A 17,676-nucleotide genomic window follows, 5' to 3' on the forward strand; every position below is an offset into this window, starting at 1 on the left:
TGTAGATGTATGTACTAGTAGGTATGCAGTGTGTAGGAATGTGTGGAATGTGCATGTATGTGTAGTGTGGGGTGTGTAGTGTTTAGTGTGTGGGGTGTGTAGTGCATGTGTGGTGTGTGGTGTGTGGTGTGTGGTGTGTAGGTGTGTGTGTTGTGTACTATGTGGTGTGTAAGTGCATGTGGCGTATAGGTGTGTATACAGATGTGATTACAGATAGTGTAGTGTGTGGTGTGTAGGTGTGTGTGGTGTGTGGTGTGTGTTCAGATGTGTGTAGTGAGTATAGGTGTGTGGTGTGAGGTGTGTAATGTGAGGTGTGTAGTGTGTGGTGTGTGGTGTGTAGGTGTGTGTAGTGTGTGGTGTGTAGGTGTGTATGTAGTGTGTGTTCAGATGTGTGTAGTGAGTGTAGGTGTCTGGTGTGTGGTATATAGTGTGTAGCGTGTGGTGTGTGGTGTGTGTGTGTGTGGTATGTGGTGTGAGCTGTGTGCACAGGCAGTGTAGTGTGTGGTGTGTGGTGTGTAGGTGTGTGTGGTGTGATGTGTAGGAGGTGTGTGGTGTGTGGTGTGTGGTGTGTAGATGTGTGTAGTGTGTAGTGTGTAGGTGTGTATGTGGCATGTGGTGTATGTTCAGATGTGTATAGTGAGTGTAGGTGTCTGGTATGTGGTATATAGTGTATAGTGTATAGTGTGTAGTGTGTGGTGTGGTGTGTGTGTGTGGTGTGTTCTGTGTGCACAGGCAGTGTAGTGTGTGGTGTGTGGTGTGTAGTGTGTGATGTATAGGTGTGTGTATGGTGTGTAGGTGTGTGTTTAGTTTGTGGTATGTAGGTGTGTGTATAGTGTGTTGTGTATAGGTGTGTGTGTGGTGTGTAGGTGTGTGTGCTGTGTGCACAGGCAGTGTGGTGTGTAGTGTGTGATGTGTAGGTGTATATGTAGCATGTGATGTATAGGTGTGTGTGTGTGTGTGTGTGTGTGTGATGTGTGGTGTGTGGTGTGTGTGATGTGTGTTGTGTATAGGTGTGTGCTGTGTGCTGTGTGCATAGGCAGTGTGGTGTGTGGTGTGTTTGTGTGGTGTATGGTGTGTGGTGTGTGATGTGTGTTGTGTATAGGTGTGTGCTGTGTGCTGTGTGCACAGGCAGTGTGGTGTGTAGTGTGTTGTGTGTGATGCATAGGTGTATATGTAGTATGTGATGTATAGGTGTGTGTGTGGTGTGTGGTGTGTGGTGTGTTTTTGTGGTGTGTGGTGTGTGTGATGTGTGTTGTGTATAGGTGTGTGCTGTGTGCTGTGTGCATAGGCAGTGTGGTGTGTGGTGTGTAGTGTGTGCTGTGTGCACAGGCAGTGTGGTGTTTAGTGTGTTGTGTGTGATGCATAGGTGTATATGTAGTATGTGATATATAGGTGTGTGTGTGTGTGATGTGTGGTGTGTGGTGTGTGGTGTGTTTTTGTGGTGTGTGGTGTGTAGTGTAGTGTGTGCTGTGTGCTGTGTGCACAGGCAGTGTGGTGTGTGGTGTGTAGTGTGTGCTGTGTGCACAGGCAGTGTGGTGTGTGGTGTGTGGTGTGTGCTGTGTGCACAGGCAGTGTGGTGTGTGGTGTGTGGTGTGTTTTTGTGGTGTGTGGTGTGTGTAATGTGTGTTGTGTATAGGTGTGTGCTGTGTGCTGTGTGCATAGGCAGTGTGGTGTGTGGTGTGTAGTGTGTGCTGTGTGCACAGGCAGTGTGCTGTGTGGTGTGTAGTGTCGTGTGTAGTGTGTGCTGTGTGCATAGGCAGTGTGGTGTGTGGTGTGTAGTGTAGTGTGTAGTGTGTGCTGTGTGCACAGGCAGTGTGGTGTGTGGTGTGTAGTGTGTGCTGTGTGCACAGGCAGTGTGGTGTGTGGTGTGTAGTGTGTGCTGTGTGCACAGGCAGTGTGGTGTGTGGTGTGTAGTGTGTGCTGTGTGCACAGGCAGTGTGGTGTGTGGTGTGTGGTGTGTAGTGTGTGCTGTGTGCACAGGCAGTGTGGTGTGTGGTGTGTAGTGTGTGCTGTGTGCACAGGCAGTGTGGTGTGTGTAGTGTGTAGTGTGTGCTGTGTGCACAGGCAGTGTGGTGTGTGGTGTGTAGTGTGTGCTGTGTGCTCAGGCAGTGTGGTGTGTGGGTGTGGTATAGAGGTGTGTGTACAGATGTGTGCACAGGTAGTGTAGTGTGGGTAGTGTGTGGGAGTGTGTAAGGTGGACGGTGGCTCAGTCCCTCCCCCAGCTGGCTGTCCTCACTCCAGGACAAGGCCCCCCGGCCTGGCCTCTGGCTCCACAGCAGTGACCAGCCCCTGGGCAGTGACGGGCTGGAGGGCAGCCCTGCCCCCAGCACAGGGGCACCAGCACTTGTTCATGACGTGGCACCACGGCTGGGAGGGTGTCCCCAGCACTGGGAGGTGTGTGCGGCCACTCTCAGGCCTGTGTGTGCATGCGTCTGCGTCTGCACGTGCATGTGGACACACACACGTGTCCGAGTGTGTGCTTCTGTGCCTCTGTGTACAGGCACATGCAATGCCTGAGCGGGAATCACGTGTGTCTGCATACAGTCATGCCGGGCACACATGCGCTCAGTGGACTGAGGCTTCCCAGCACCCCTGGGTGGGCAGAGCCCCTCCCCAGCTCACCCAGGAGGGGCACAGGAGAGGAGGCTGGCCGTGGGCAGCGGCTGGGAGGGCCGGGACTCACTCGGGGCAGCTGGGCCTCAGCACAGGTGTCTCCATCTGGACAGAGACAGGCCAGACACAGACCCACCCTCTGCCCAGCACAGCCACATGCACAGACATGAGAGAAACACACCACCACACCCTCCTACACACAACACACACAGCCACACAGTCATCTAGACTCCCCTCATGCCTCCACACGCTCATAACACACACACACACACACAGATGAACATAGAGACCTACACATTCTTTCCCATATTTCAGAGGCACATACTCGCTCTCACAGTCACACACTCATAATCACACACACCCTCACATAACCCCACTCTGACACCCTCACACTCAGAGTAACACTGTCTCACACCCACACACTCGCTCAGTCACTCTCACACTCACACACACACACACACACACACACACGCTCACTCTCACAAACTCACCTTGTGTCACAGCCAGACATTCTCACACTCACACTCTTTCACACACTTGTTAATGTAAAAAGAAAAAATCATTTACACTTGTGAAGAATTTTGTGAGTTTATTTGAGCCAAACTGTTGACATATGCCGGGAAGCAGAACCTCAATGGATTGAGATGATGCTCCAGAGAATGGCGGGCTATATCTGTATTTCTACATTGCAATCAAAGGAGGGACATAGGTGGGTTACATGAAATCCGTTGGTGATGGAGTAAGGAGGGGGGAGAAAGCAAAGCGGGGAAAATCCCTGGGATTGGATAAAAAGTAAAATGATGGACACATACTTAGGTGGGTATAGGAACAATGAACATGATAAAGAAGGAATTTGAGGCATCTGTCCTGGGGCCCAGCACATTTGGTTGTGCCCCAGGGGCTCCAGAAAAAGGGAAGTTACATGTTACTCAGACTCTCACAGATGTGTTATCTTAGAGGCAGGAAGGCAAATGGTCTCAGGAAAGAGCTAAGTTGATTTTTGTCAGAGAGAATATCAATCTAGGACTTGACTACACACCATAACCTATTTGTAGTTACATATTTCATTTTCAGACCATATATATATTTTAACTACTTTTTTTTGAAAAAATATATTTTATTGATTTTTTTACAGAGAGGAAGAGAGAGGATAGAGAGTTAGAAACATCGATGAGAGAGAATCATCAATCAGCTGCCTCCTGCACACCCCCTACTGGGGTGTGCCCGCAACCAAGGTACGTGACTTTGACCAGAATTGAACCCTGAACCTCTCAGTCCGCAGGCTGACGCTCTATCCACTGAGCCACGCCGGTTTTGGCCAGACCATCTTTTGTGGTTATTTTAGGTCTCTGAGTTTGTACAACCACCATGCAGGCCTCCCCTGAGCTTGTCAGGTCAGGATGTGGCTCCTTTTGTCCTCACTCTCACTCTCACACACTCACTATCACACACTCTTGCACACCCACGTGCTCACTCACACTCCCTCTCATGCACAGCCCTCCTTTGGGCTAAGGGAGACCCACGGAGGCTCATTCCGGCCTGGCTGCTCCCTGTGGGGTGAACATGCTGAGTGTGGGGTCCACCAGCCCACGGCTCACCCCTCGTGCCCGGCCTGCCTGGGGCCTCCTCTGGGAGGGATGTGAGCTCTGTGCTGGGGGAGGCCCAAGCACCAGCGGAGTGGGGCCGTGGGGAGGTCAGCAGAGCTGGAGCGGCGGGTGAGGCAGAGCCGGGCTGTGTGGGATGGGGACAGAGCAGGTCGGACCCCCTGCAGCTCCGGGTCAGGCCCCCGAGGTTGCTGGGACACCCTCCAGCCCTCTGCCCTGTGCAGGTCACTGTGCTGGCGAGGCAGCCCCCGGGCCTCGGAGAAAACCCAGCTGCCTGGGCCCGGACACGGGACTGGGAGGGGGCCTGGGGCCACGGCATCAGGGGACGCAGGAGACCTGGGACAAGGCTCCCGGACCCCAGTCTGAGGGCCTGGGGCTGGGGCAGGACCCCATGAGGTGCTGGCAGCGGGGGTTCAGGCCTGGGGCTGGGACAGGATCCCATGAGGTGCTGGCAGCCAGGGGCTCGGGCGGCTGCCTTGGGGACAGAGCTGGCCCAGGAAGGGCTCAGAGCAGGGCACCCAGCACTGCCTGGCAGTGATGGAGGCTGCCAGGGTTCCCAGGGCAGAGGGAGGGCCTGGTGGGGCCACGTGTAGGGCTGGGGGGTTGGGGAGGGGGCAGGCTTATCCTGGGGCTTGGGGGCAGCTGGAGCGGCAGGCTGGGAGGGGGGCAGAGGCCGTGAGGAGGACCACAGGGCCAGTGGGCACCTGGCTTTGCCCTGACTGAGCCCGGGAGCCTGGGGTCCAGGTGGAGGTGGGGTGTGTGTGTCCGCCTCCCACGCCTGGCGTGTCAATGTCACACGTGTTCGTGTCCAGTGGAGCCCTCCTCCGTGTTGGTGGGCACGGTGAAGGCCCATGTGAAAACACTTGCTGAGAAGGCCGCATGGGCGAGGCCTGTGGGGGTGCCCAGCGTGCCCACTGCAGCCTGCGGCTGGGGTCCGAGGCCGGAGTCCAGGCACAGTCATTGTCCTTGTGCTGTGGACCGGGTGGTGGGCACTGGGGCAGCCCCCTCCTCAGAACTGAGTGGGTGTGGCCGCCGCTGGCCATGCTGCCTGGCTGTGACCCCCAGCTGGGCCCACAGGGGGTGCACCCGCCAGCCCAGGGACCCCAGGGACCAGGCCCACGTGTCTCTGTCACGGGGGTCGGGCTGGGCCCACTCCTCTCCCTCCTTCCTCACTTGTCAGCTGGGAACCTTCTGGTGAGGGTGGAGCCCGGATCGCCCTGGAAAGAGCAGGGAGCCTGGCCCATCCTGATTGTCCAGGCCGAGACAGGGACAGACGGATGGAGAAGGGAGAGACAGACAGAGAGGAAGAAGGAGAGATGGATGGAGGAAAAGACAAGAGATGGAGATAGACAGACACAGAGCGACAGAGACAGATCCATGGAGAGAGACAGAGAGGGAGACAGACAGACACAGGGCTAGAGAGAGAGAGAGAGAGACACGGAGCTGGAGATCCAGGGAGACCGAGGGAAGCCAAGAGACAGAGACAGAGAGGAGACGAGGAGGCGAGGACCAGGGCCGAGGAGAGGGTCCAGGGGAGATGGAACCAGAGGCTCAGGTGGACGGGGGTGTCTGGCCGGGCCGGGGCCGAGTGAGGGTGGACAGGCCGGGGCTGGCGGGCTCGGGAGGCGACAGGGACGAGGGCTCAGGCTCTGACCACCGCAGCCCCTGTGCCCATCGCGGGAGACCTTGGGATAGCCCCCTGCTGAGCCGGCCTGTGGATGGGACAGGCAGGGTCCAGCAGCTTGTCCTCTGCCCCTGGACGCGCGCCAGCAGCGGGGCCTGGGTCTCAGGGACGGAAACCAGCTCAGAGCAGTTCGTTCACAGAATTCACCGTGTCAGGTGGTCGCCTGGCCACTGACCGGCCTGGTGGGCCGGGGGCTCTGCCTCGCGGAAGGGTCTCTGAGCCCTGTGGCCCGGCCATGGGAGAGGATGGGGTGGGGGGGCGGGGGAGGAGGAGAGGGCGGAGGGGGCGGGGAGGCCTGTGGCTGCAGGGCTGCAGGTGGGGAACTGGCAAGCTATTTCTGGAACAGCCTCTGGGGTGATAGGGAAGGTTTTCGTGCAAAACAAACAGCCATTTGCATGTACCCTCTGGGCCATGTTTGCCAGATGAGTCACTAGGGAGAAACTGAGAGGAGACCCCCACACCTGTGTGTGTGTGTGTGTGGGGGGGAGGAGGATGGGTGGCGGGGGGGGGGGAGGGGGGGGAACAGTGGGCCCTGAGGGCCCAGAGCTTGGCATGGGGCCCAGAGACCCTGACAGTGCAGCCCCCAGCCCCATGGTGGCGGCTCAGCACAGAGCGTCCCCATAGGACCGGAGGAGAACAGGAACCATGTGGCTGGGCTGGGGCTGGGCCGTGGCAGCCAGGATGTGCCAGGCCCTGGGCTGGGCAGTGGAGGAGTGCCAGTGAAGCTCCCTCTTCCAGGCTCTGGGTGCTGTGGGGGCCACACGAGTGACCAGTGAGGGTGCTGAGGGGCGGCACTGAGTGTGGGTGGGGTGGCACAGCACTGATGTCTGTGGTGCCAACCAGCTGGTGCTCTGGCAGATGGTGTCACTGCCAACATTGGGAGGTGCCTGGAGGACAGCTCTGAAGAAGGCCCAGGGGGCTGCCCATGGGGGTGTCAGGCTTGGGGGCTGCCCATGGGGGTGTCAGGCTGGGGGGCTGCCTGTGGGGTGTCAGGCTGGGGGGCTGCCTGTGGGGTGTCAGGCTGGGGGGCTGCCTGTGGGTGTCAGGCTGGGGGGCTGCCCATGGGGTGTCAGGCTGGGGGGCTGCCTGTGGGGTGTCAGGCTGGGGGGCTGCCTGTGGGTGTCAGGCTGGGGGGCTGCCCATGGGGGTGTCAGGCTGGGGGGCTGCCTGTGGGTGTCAGGCTGGGGGGCACCTTGGGGGCTGGTGGTGGGTGTGTCCAGGGAGCCTCACTGAGCACCGGAAGCGGGAGATGAGCTTGTTATTCGGAAAACTGGAGACTTGGGAGGGCCAGGCGCCCTGCTCTTTCCAGAATGATCCACGTGCATAAGCACTGACCCTGACCAGGCCTCTCTCCCCACAGCTTCCCTCTGACATGGGCAGAAACAAGGCCCAACTCATCCATCACACTCACTCTCACACACTCACTATCACACACTCTTGCACACCCACGTGCTCACTCACTCTCCCTCTCATGCACAGCCCCCCTTTGGGCTAAGGGAGACCCACGGAGGCTCACTCTGGCCTGGCTGCTCCCTGTGGGGTGAACATGCTGAGTGTGGGGTCCACCAGCCCACGGCTCACCCCTCGTGCCCGGCCTGCCTGGGGCCTCCTCTGGGAGGGATGTGAGCTCTGTGCTGGGGGAGGCCCCAAGCATCAGTGGAGTGGGGCCGTGGGGAGGTCAGCAGAGCTGGAGCGGTGGGTGAAGCAGAGCCGGGCTGTGTGGGATGGGGACAGAGCAGGTCGGGCCCCCCTGCAGCTCCGGGTCTGGCCTCGAGGTTGCTGGGTCGCCCTCGAGCCCCCTGCCCTGTGCAGTCGCTGTGCTGGCGAGGCAGCCCCCGGGCCTCGGAGAAAACCTGGCCTCAGGCCCGTGGCCTCCCCAGGCTCCCCCCTCCCTCTGCCTCCTGCCCTCGTGCAGCCAGGGGGCGTCAGTGCAGGGCCATGCCTGGGCTTGAGCTCAGCCACCCTCAGGCCTGGTCACCCCCTGGCCTTCCTCCTCTCTGTCCCCAGCCTGCCTGCTGCCGCTGCTCACTGTCCCCAGGATAAGCTTGGCCGCCTCCATCCCCCAAGACCCCCAGCCCCACATCGGCCCTGCCAGGCCCTCCCTCTCCTCTAGGCTCTCCCCGCCTCTGGGAACCTGGCTGTACCCATCACCGTCACTCAGTGCTGGGTGCCCTGCTCTGTGCCTGTCCCGGGCACCATCCCCAGGGACAGCGGGCCCAGGCCCTCAGCTGCCAGTCCCTCATGGGGTCCTGCCCCAGCCCCAGGCCCTCAGACTGGGGTCCCAGAGCCCTAGTCCCAGGCCTCTTGCCTCTCCTGGTGCTGTGGCCCCAGGCCCCCTCCCAGCCCCGCGTTGGGCCCAGGCACCTGGGTTTTCCCGAGGCCTGTGCTCAGCGACTGCACAGGGCAGAGGGCTGGAGGGTGTCCCAGCAACCTCGGGGGCCAGACCCGGAGCTGCAGGGGGTCCGACCTGCTCTGTCCCCATCCACACAGCACAGCTCTGCCTCACCCGCCGCTCCAGCTCTGCTGACCTCCCCTGGGCCCCACTCCACTGGTGCTGGGGGCCTCCCCCAGCACAGAGCTCACATCCCTCCCAGAGGAGGCCCCAGGCAGGCCGGGCACGAGGGGTGAGCCGTGGGCTGGTGGACCCCACACTCAGCATGTTCACCCCACAGGGAGCAGCCAGGCCGGAGTGAGCCTCCGTGGGTCTCCCTTAGCCCAAAGGGGGGCTGTGCATGAGAGGGAGTGTGAGTGAGCACGTGGGTGTGCAAGAGTGTGTGTGTGAAAGAATGTGTGACTGTGAGAGTCTGTGATTGTGAGAGAGTGTGTGTGTGATAGGGCATGTGATTGTGTGAGTGTGACTTTGTGAGTGTGAGAGTGTGAACCAGGTATGTGACTGTGAGAATGTGACTGTGAGAGCCTGTGGCTGTAAGAGTGTGTGAGAGTGTGATGAGTTGAATGTGTGAGAGGAGGTGTGATAGATGAATGTGTGCCCATAAGTAAATGTGTGGGTGTGAGTGTGTGTCTGTCCATCTCTGGATGTGAGGGAAACGTGTGACTTGAGTGAAAAGGCTGGGCAGTGGCTGGGAACCATGTAAATGCTCTGTGGTGCAGGGCAGATTGTGACTGATTGTGCAAGTGGTGTGTGTGTGTGTGTGTGTGTGTGTGTGTGTGTGTATGTGTGTGAGGGGCTCACATCTGGCTCCTGGGCCTGCTGCTCCCTTTGCTGCCCCTTCCTCTCAGGGTATTTATCCCCTGGGTCCTCATTTCTGGGCCTGGCTCTGTGTCTCCCATTCTGCCTCTCTGTCTGTGTCTGTGTGTCTGTGTCTGTGTGTCTGTGTCTGTGTGACTGTGTCTGTGTCTGTGTCTGTGTGACTGTGTCTGTGTCTGTGTGACTGCGTCTGTGTCTGTGTGTCTGTGTCTGTGTCTGTGTGACTGTGTCTGTGTCTGTGTGACTGCGTCTGTGTGTCTGTGTCTATGTCTGTGTGACTGTGTCTGTGTCTGTGTGACTGTGTCTGTGTGTCTGTGTCTGTGTGTCTGCGTGTCTGTCTGTGTGTCCGTGTGTCTGTCTGTGTGTCTGTGTCTCTCTCTCTGTCTGTGTCCCTGTGTCTGTATGTCTGTGTCTCTGTCTGTGTCTGTGTCCCTGTCTCTGTGTCTGTGTCTGTGTCTATGTCTCTGTGTCTGTGTCTCTGTGTCTGTGTCTGTCTGTGTCTGTGTCTCTGTGTCTGTGTCTGTCTGTGTCTGTGTCCCTGTCTCTGTGTCTGTGTCTTTGTCTGTGTCTGTGTGTATCTGTGTTTCCGTCTGTGTCTGTGTCTGTGTCTATGTCTCTGTGTCTGTGTCTCTGTGTCTGTGTCTGTCTGTGTCTGTGTCCCTGTCTCTGTCCTTGTCTCTGTATCTGTGTGTCTGTGTCTGTCTCTGTGTCTGTTTCTGTGTCTCTGTGTCTGTGTCTCTGTGTCTGTGTCTCTGTGTCTGTGTCTGTGCCTCTGTCTGTATCTCTGTCTCTGTCTGTGTCCCTGTCTCTGTCTCTGTGTCTCTGTCTCTCTCTCTGTCCCTGTCTGCCTCTGTCTCTTTCTCTCTCCCTGTCCCTGTTCCTGTCTCTCACTGTCCCTGTCTTTGTCTGCCTCTGTCTCTCTCTGTCTCTGACTTTGGTGCAGTGTCCCTGGGTGTGGGCTGTGGGCCCTGCCATGAGCCTGTGGGTCGTGCCTGTCTGGTTCTGGGGCCCACAGGATGTCTGCTGGGGTCCCAGGGCTGTGCCACGCTCTGCCCCCGGCTGTGGGCTCCACACAGGGGAAGCAGGAGGGAGGGATGTGTGGGGTGTAGGCCCCGGGAGTGGGCAGTGCTGCCCGGGCCTGGGGTGTCGTGGCTACAGGCTTGGGAGGGCTGCGGGCTGCAGAGTCCAGTGGCCAGTCAGCTGCCCGAGAACCTGGCCGAGTGGTAACGTCAGAACAGCAGGTGTGGGGGCTTCGTGGCTGAGCTCACAGGCCCTGCCTGACCTTCGCCTTCTTTTTTTTCTCAAATGTTTTTATTGATTTTCAGAGAGAGAGGAAGGGAGAGGGGGAGAGAGAAACATCAATGATGAGAGGGGCTACCTCACGGATAGGCTGCTTCTGGCACGACCCCATCAGGGATCAAGCCAGCAACCTGGGCCTGGGCCCTGACCGGGGACAGAATGGTGACCTCCTGGTTCCTGGGTTGTCACTCAACCACGGAGCCACACCAGCCGGGCCTGGCTGACCTTGGCCTCCATAAGCCTGGTCATGGCTCCACAGTCACCATATGGTGATGAGGAGGCTGCTCCTTCCAGAAGGTTCCCAGGTGACATGTGAGGAAGGAATGAAGGGAATGGGGTCATCTTGACCCTCATGACATGACAACCAAGGCCAGTGGGTCTGGCGTTGGGATACCCTGGAGTCTCCCTGGCCAGCTGGTCCACACACATCTGGGTACCGTTCAGGCTGACCCTGGTTGACCCTGAGCTGACCTACTTGACCCTGGCTGACCATGGAGGACGCTGGGCTGACCTATGTGTAATCTTGGCTGAACTTGGTCTCTCTGAGGTCTGACCTTGATTGACCTGCTGACCTTTGTTGGTCTGGGGGAGCTTGGCTGACCCTGCTCTGTGGGAGCTGCTGTGGGTAGGCACTCTGCAGGCTCTGGGGCCTCCTGCTCCAGAAGTTTCCTCTGGGCTTGGCCCATGGCCCAGGCCTGCCACCTGGCCGGCTCTCGGTTCGGGGCGAGACCTCAGCACTGCAGGCTCTGGCTGGGACACCTGCTGGCGGGCTCACAATGACTCAGCGGCCTGAGGGGTAATTTTGGAAGTTTCAGCAGGTGATACGGTACCGGAGGCTTGAGAAGAACGAGAAAAACAAGAGAATACAAACACCCGTGCCTCCCACGCCTGCACACCCCACACCCCCGTGCCCCAAGCCCTCTCCCACGGAGGCCTCTGTGCCCAGTGACCCTCAAGGACAGTGAGGCAGAGCAGGTGGAAATAAGAAAATAAGACTTGTACCTGGCCGAGTGACCAGGACCAGGGCCCAGTGACCAGGACCAGGGCTGAGTGACCAGGACCAGGGCCCAGTGACCAGGACCAGGATCCAGTGACCCAGACCAGGGCCCAGTGACCAGGGCCCAGTGACCAGGACCATGGCCCAGTGACCAGAGCCCAGTGACCCAGACCATGGCCCAGTGACCAGGATCAGGGCTCAGTGACCAGGACCAGGGCCCAGTGACCAGGACCAGGGCCTAGTGACCAGGACCAGAGCCCAGTGACCAGGCCCAGGCCCAGTGACCAGGGCCCAGTGACCAGGGCCCAGTGACCAGGGCCCAGTGACCCGGAACAGGGCTCAGTGACCAGGACCAGGGCCCAGTGACCAGGATCAGGACCCAATGACCAGGGTTCAGTGACCAGGGCCCAGTTACCCATACCAGGGCCCAGTGACCAGGACCAGGGCCCAGTGACCAGGGTTCAGTGACCAGGGCCCAGTGACCAGGACCAGGGCTCAGTGACCAAGACTAGGGCCCAGTGACCAGGACCAGGGCCCAGTGACCAGGGCCCAGTGACCAGGACCAGGGCCCAATGACCAGGACCAGGACCTAGTGACCAGGACCAGGGCCCAGTGACCAGGACCAGAGCCCAGTGACCAGGCCCAGGCCCAGTGACCAGGGCCCAGTGACCAGGGCCCAGTGACCAGGGCCCAGTGACCCGGAACAGGGCTCAGTGACCAGGACCAGGGCCCAGTGACCAGGATCAGGACCCAATGACCAGGGTTCAGTGACCAGGGCCCAGTTACCCATACCAGGGCCCAGTGACCAGGACCAGGGCCCAGTGACCAGGGTTCAGTGACCAGGGCCCAGTGACCAGGACCAGGGCTCAGTGACCAAGACTAGGGCCCAGTGACCAGGACCAGGGCCCAGTGACCAGGGCCCAGTGACCAGGACCAGGGCCCAATGACCAGGACCAGGACCTAGTGACCAGGACCAGGGCCCAGTGACCAGGACCAGAGCCCCGTGACCAGGGCCCAGTGACCAAGACCAGGACCCAGTGACCAGGGTTCAGTGACCAGGGCCCAGTGACCAGGACCAGGGCTCAGTGACCAGGACCAGGGCCCAGTGACCAGGACCAGGACCCAGTGACCAGGGCCCAGTGACCAGGACCAGGGCCCAATGACCAGGACCAGGACCCAGTGACCAGGGCCCAGTGACCAGGACCAGGGCCCAGTGACCAGGGCTCAGTGACCAGGATCAGGGCCCAGTGACCAGGGCCCAGTGACCAGGACCAGGCTCAATGAGCAGGACCAGGGCCCAATGACCAGGACCAGAGCCCAGTGACCAGGACCAGGGCCCAGTGACCAGGGCCCAATGATCAGGACCAGGGCCCAGTGACCAGGACCAGGGCCCAGTGACCAGGGCCCAATGATCAGGACCAGGGCCCAGTGACCAGGACCAGGGCCCAGTGACCAGGACCAGGGCCCAGTGACCTGGGCCCAGTGACCAGGACCAGGGCCAAGTGACCAGGATCAGGGCCCAGTGAGCAGGACTGGGGTTCAGGGCTCAGGACCAGGGCCCAGTGATGAGAACCAGGGCTCAGTGGTCAGGATTAGGGCCCAGTGATCTAGATCAGGGTACAGTGACAAGGACTCGGCCCCAGTGACAAGGACCGGGGTCCAGTGATCAGCCCCAGTGCCCATGACAAGGACCAGGGAGCTGGGCCCCTTCCCGTGAGGATCTTGTTTACATTCCCCTTGGTGAGACCTGCTTTTGTTCACACCTGTGCCTTATGTGGGAACCGGTCTGGAGGCCTTGGCAGGGGGCCCCGTCTCCATGTTCACTGTGAACCTGCCTTGGGGCATGAGGTTGGTACCCTTCTTCCCGAAGCCTCCCCCAGCCCCTGCACCCTCCCCTCATTCAGAGTCAGAGAGCCTCTGTGCTTGTCACAGTTTATTGTGCCAGGAAGGCCGTGTGGGGATGGGCGGGTGCTTCCAGCTGGGCTTGGCTCTGGGGTCCGCTTGGGCTCTGGGAGGCTCTTCCATGCTCCTTCTTGCAAACACAGGAGGGTCAGGCCTGGGGCTGCTCCTGAGGGGGCAGAGTCCTGGCCAATGCTCCACCCTGCTCCAGGCTGGCTCAGGCAGACTGGATGGAACCTGCAGCGAATGCACCTGGTGAGAAGCAGATTCCCTGACCCCGTAGGGGGGACATTTGTGCTCTGGGCCCGGCCTGCCCATGTCCTCGATGTCCGTGAGGGACGGCCTCCCTCAGATTCCAGACCCCCTGTGGCATCTGCTTCCCTGCTAGCCGGGGGCCCCATGCCACGTTAGCCCACCACGCTGTCTCCTTGCCCCCACCTGTGCTTGACTGGCTCCAGCTCAGAACGGGGGGCGCTCCCTGCTGCTGGGTGGGCCCCGGACACTCGTCACGGTCAGTGCTGTGCTGTAGAAGAGGCTGAGCAGGAAGAGGGTGAGCAGGGTGACCGTGGTGGGCCACAGGCTGGCTCCCGGGGCGTCCTCCTCCCTGTCCTCCTGGGACCGGTCTATCAGCACACAGGGAAGCCACTCCTGGTAGTCTGCAAGACACCGAGAGTCTGCCAGGCCTGGGCTCGCAAGGCGTGCGCCTGTGTGGGTGTGGGCTGAGCCATTGCCCTCCCTTCCCCTCCCCGCACCCCAGGGTCGGGACACAGCAGTGTGGTTCCTAATTCACAGGCTAGGCGGCCTTGGAGAGGAGGTGGCAGGTGCCCGGGGAAGGGGCTGGGGCCATGGCGGCTCTGGAGATGTCCACAGGGTCTGTCTGGAAGGGTCTTGGCCCGCCTTAGGGAGATGGAGCTGGCAGGGCGGGAGGGTGGGCACTGCCTTTGCTGCTCAAAGAGAGCTCGAGCCCAAGGCCTGTCTGTGTCCTTGCCACACCCCTGCTCTCGGCTGAGCCGGCCTGGGCCCTGAAGGGGCCGGAGGGGATGGACGAGCCCACCTTCCAGCTGCCCCACTTTGAGGCGTGGATCTGGGGCTGAGGTTCATATAGTGAGGGCTGGGTGGGCGTGACCAGGGCCTTCTGTCCCCCTGAGCTACAAGGAGCATGAAGGAGGGCCCAGTGAAGGCCAGGCAGCCGTGCTGGCTTCAGGATCCTAGGGCATACTGCCATCCTAGGGCATAGAATTGGGTCCTGCTTGTCACATGCTGATACATCCAATTATCCATTCATTCGGCCATCCATCCATCTACCCACTCAACCACCTATCCATTATTCATCCAATATCCATCCTCCATTCATTATCCATCCATCCATCCATCCATCCATCCATCCATCCATCCATCCCCCATTTATCCTCCATCCACCATTCATCATCCATCCTCCATCCATCTTCCATCACCTATCCATTCATCATTCATCCATCCATCCCCATCCATCTGTCCATCCTTTCGTCCATTGTATATCCTACAGTCCATCCACCTATCTGCCCTCTGTCCATCTGCTGGTTCAGCCCCTCATCTATTGATTTCTCCTCCTTTCCCAATCTCCTTAGGAAGCTTCTCCTCAGGCAGGTCCTAGGTCCCTGGTGACTGGGGCACCTTCACTATGGCAGCATTTCTGCCACCAACACCTTGCTCTCCCCACTGCCCTTGGGAGACTGGACCTTCGAGAGGGGACCAGTGGGCAGGGTCGTTAGGAGTTCTCCCCTGACCTTGGCCCTGGGAACAGAGGGAGGTAGCCCGAAGGCCAGGTCCCCTGGGGAGGCCCAGAAGGTCTCTAAGACAAGAGCAGGGCCCTCGCTGCCCCCTTGTGGGGCCCTGGGGCCCCGTGTCATGGGACTGCCCTTTCCATTCTGGTCCCCCTCATTCCCCTTGCCAGAGGCCCCACACAGAAGATGAGAGGGGTCCTGGTGGGAGCTGTCTCTCTGCCCCTCCTCACACCTGCCCATGCCCTGTGGTTTGGGCCAGGAGGGACCTGGGACAGAGTGCTGGGCCTGGGGAAAACCCACTGAGGGCTTGGATGGGGACTCCCCTTGCCTTCTCGAAGCTGGGCCTGGGCCATGAACTTCCTGCACCTGCAAGGCTCAGTGTGTGTGTGTGTATCAATGTATGAGCACGTGGAGAACATGTGTGCACATCCATGTGCACCCCCGGTGTGCGGTCCCTTTCCTTGTGAGTCAGTGGGCTGGCCTGCATCTCTGTGTGGTACTGGGGGTGAGGGGCCCTGGAACCCAGCCCTTCCATGCCTTCCCCTCATGCCCTGGCCTGGCAGGTTGGCACAGACCCCGCCCTGGCTGTCCTGCTCCCTTCTGCCTCTCTCCCTCCCGCTACGCCTCGAGGCGGCTTCTGAGACAAGTAGGACCTTCCATGGTGTCCGTGCCTCAGGGCCCACCACGCCGTGTATTCCTCCAGGGCGCTGCCAGCCTCAGGCTTCACTCCATCTTGGCCTCAAGCACTGTGCACCACGCACTCACACGCACACTCACACTCAGGCGCTCACACTCACGCTCACACTCATGCTCACATGCTCACACTCACGCTTACACTCAGGCGCATACACTCACGTGCGCGCGCACACACACACACACACACACACACACATGCACGCCTGCGAGCGAGGGCTCCCCCCTCCCCCCCGAGGTGCCCGGCTGAGAGGATCAAGACAGGCGCTGGAGGGATGGTGGCTGCTTCGGGCGAGCACGGAGTTTATTCAAGGGCAGGGCGGGGGCGGGTGGCTCAGTAGCATATGCCTTCCACCTCGGACATGACCACGGACACGTTGACGTGGGTGGGTTTACCCGCCAGGCGGTTGATGGTCTTCTGTGTGAAGCTCAGGGGCAGGGCCTCGTGGCCCACCGTGCAGGAGAAGTTGTCCCCGTTCTTCCACGCCTCCGTTTCCACACGCAGCACGCTGGTCGTGATGAACCTGGGGCCGCCCTGGCCGTCCTCGGGCAGCGGGCTCCACGTCTGGAACTTCTCTCGGGGCAGCTCCTGGTTCTCGTGATGCCACCGCACCAGCACGTCTCCGGGGTAGAAGCCCTGCACCACGCATGTCAGCGTCACCAGCTCGTTGAGGGCCAGCTCCTCTGTGGGCGGCGGCAGCAGGTGGACCTGGGGTGGGAAGGTGCTCCCTGGGGGCAGAGGAGCTGGTCAGGGGCCGGGCAGGGAGGACAGAACCCCTCAGCCCGCAGGGTACCTGTGCCCAGTTTCCCTCACTAGAATGTGAGTGGATGCCGGGCGGGGGCAGGCAGGCTTAGGGGGACGCCTGGCCCACCGTGGGGAGTGGGGCGATCCTGGGGCGGGGCCCGGCCCACCTGAGGGTCTGGCGATGGTGGCAGTGAGCGGGCTGGTGGCCTCAGGGTGGTTGGCGGTGCAGGAGAAGCTCTGCCCGCGGTTCCACGGCTCGGCGCAGCCCGGCAGGACGCTGGACACGCTGTAGCAGCCGCAGGCGTCGCTCTGCGGGGCCTGCTGGATGGCCTCCTTCCCACCGGTGGGCTGCCAGGTGAAGCTGGCACCCTTAGGGTCTCTCAGGCCACTCAGCGTGCACGTGAGGCTGGCATTGGAGTTCAGCAGCAGGTCCTCGAGGGCCGGCGGGTGCAGGGTCAGGCGGGGCTGGCAGCACGAGCCTTTGATCACTGTTGATGTATTAATGTCTGGGTCAATGAAAATTGAGAGGGAGGCAGAGATCTCAGTGCCCTTGGGCCACATCCCCTTCCCTCCTCCTGCTCCAGCCCCGCCCTCGCCCTCTCCCAGCCTCTGCGGGGGGCCGGACTGAGCTCCCTCCTGTGTAAGGGGAGCCCCGGTGGGCATGGTGGTTCCACCATAGGAACCTGATGGCCCCCACCCCGCCCTGGCCCGACCTCTGACCTGGGCAGGGCACGTTCACCGTCCGGCTGGGGCTGGAGTTGTGCCTCACGTGGCACTTTAGGAATCCGCTCGCCGGGCACTGGCTGGCCGGCAGGGTCAGCTGGCTGACCATGGTGTAGAGGCCCCGGGAGGTGAATATGGGGAGGACGGTGCTGATGGAGGAGCCTGACCCGCTGCTGTCCCAGCTCACGTCCATGGGCTTTGATGGGAAGAAGTCCTGGATCAGGCAGCCGATGACCACCGGGTCGGTCGGTGTGGTGCTCCGGAAGGTCATTGGGAAGAGCGTGGGGCTGGTGGGGTTGTTTGCTGCAACACAGGACACGCCGTGAGACCTCTGACAGCCCCATGCGAAGGGGACGAAGCCCACCGCCTCTGCCCTGGGCAAACAGGCCCTGGAGGGCAAGTGACGACCCCTGGAACACTCATCCTGAAGGCTGGCACTCGGGCAGGG

The 17,676-nt window shown here is 60.5% G+C and overlaps 1 gene segment (V, D, J or C); it reads right to left on the reverse strand.

Annotated features, from left to right (window-relative positions):
• Positions 1-13,763: 13,763 nt before the first annotated feature.
• LOC118714881 lies at positions 13,764-17,337 on the reverse strand. The segment is given in 4 exon segments: positions 13,764-13,960; positions 16,109-16,489; positions 16,673-17,011; positions 17,226-17,337. Coding segments are annotated over 4 exon segments (1,029 nt in total).
• Between the last annotated feature and the right edge of the window lie 339 nt (positions 17,338-17,676).

This window comes from Pipistrellus kuhlii, unplaced genomic scaffold (genome assembly GCF_014108245.1).
Source record: "Pipistrellus kuhlii isolate mPipKuh1 unplaced genomic scaffold, mPipKuh1.p scaffold_m20_p_107, whole genome shotgun sequence".
In the NCBI taxonomy this organism is placed as follows: Eukaryota; Metazoa; Chordata; class Mammalia; order Chiroptera; family Vespertilionidae; genus Pipistrellus; species Pipistrellus kuhlii.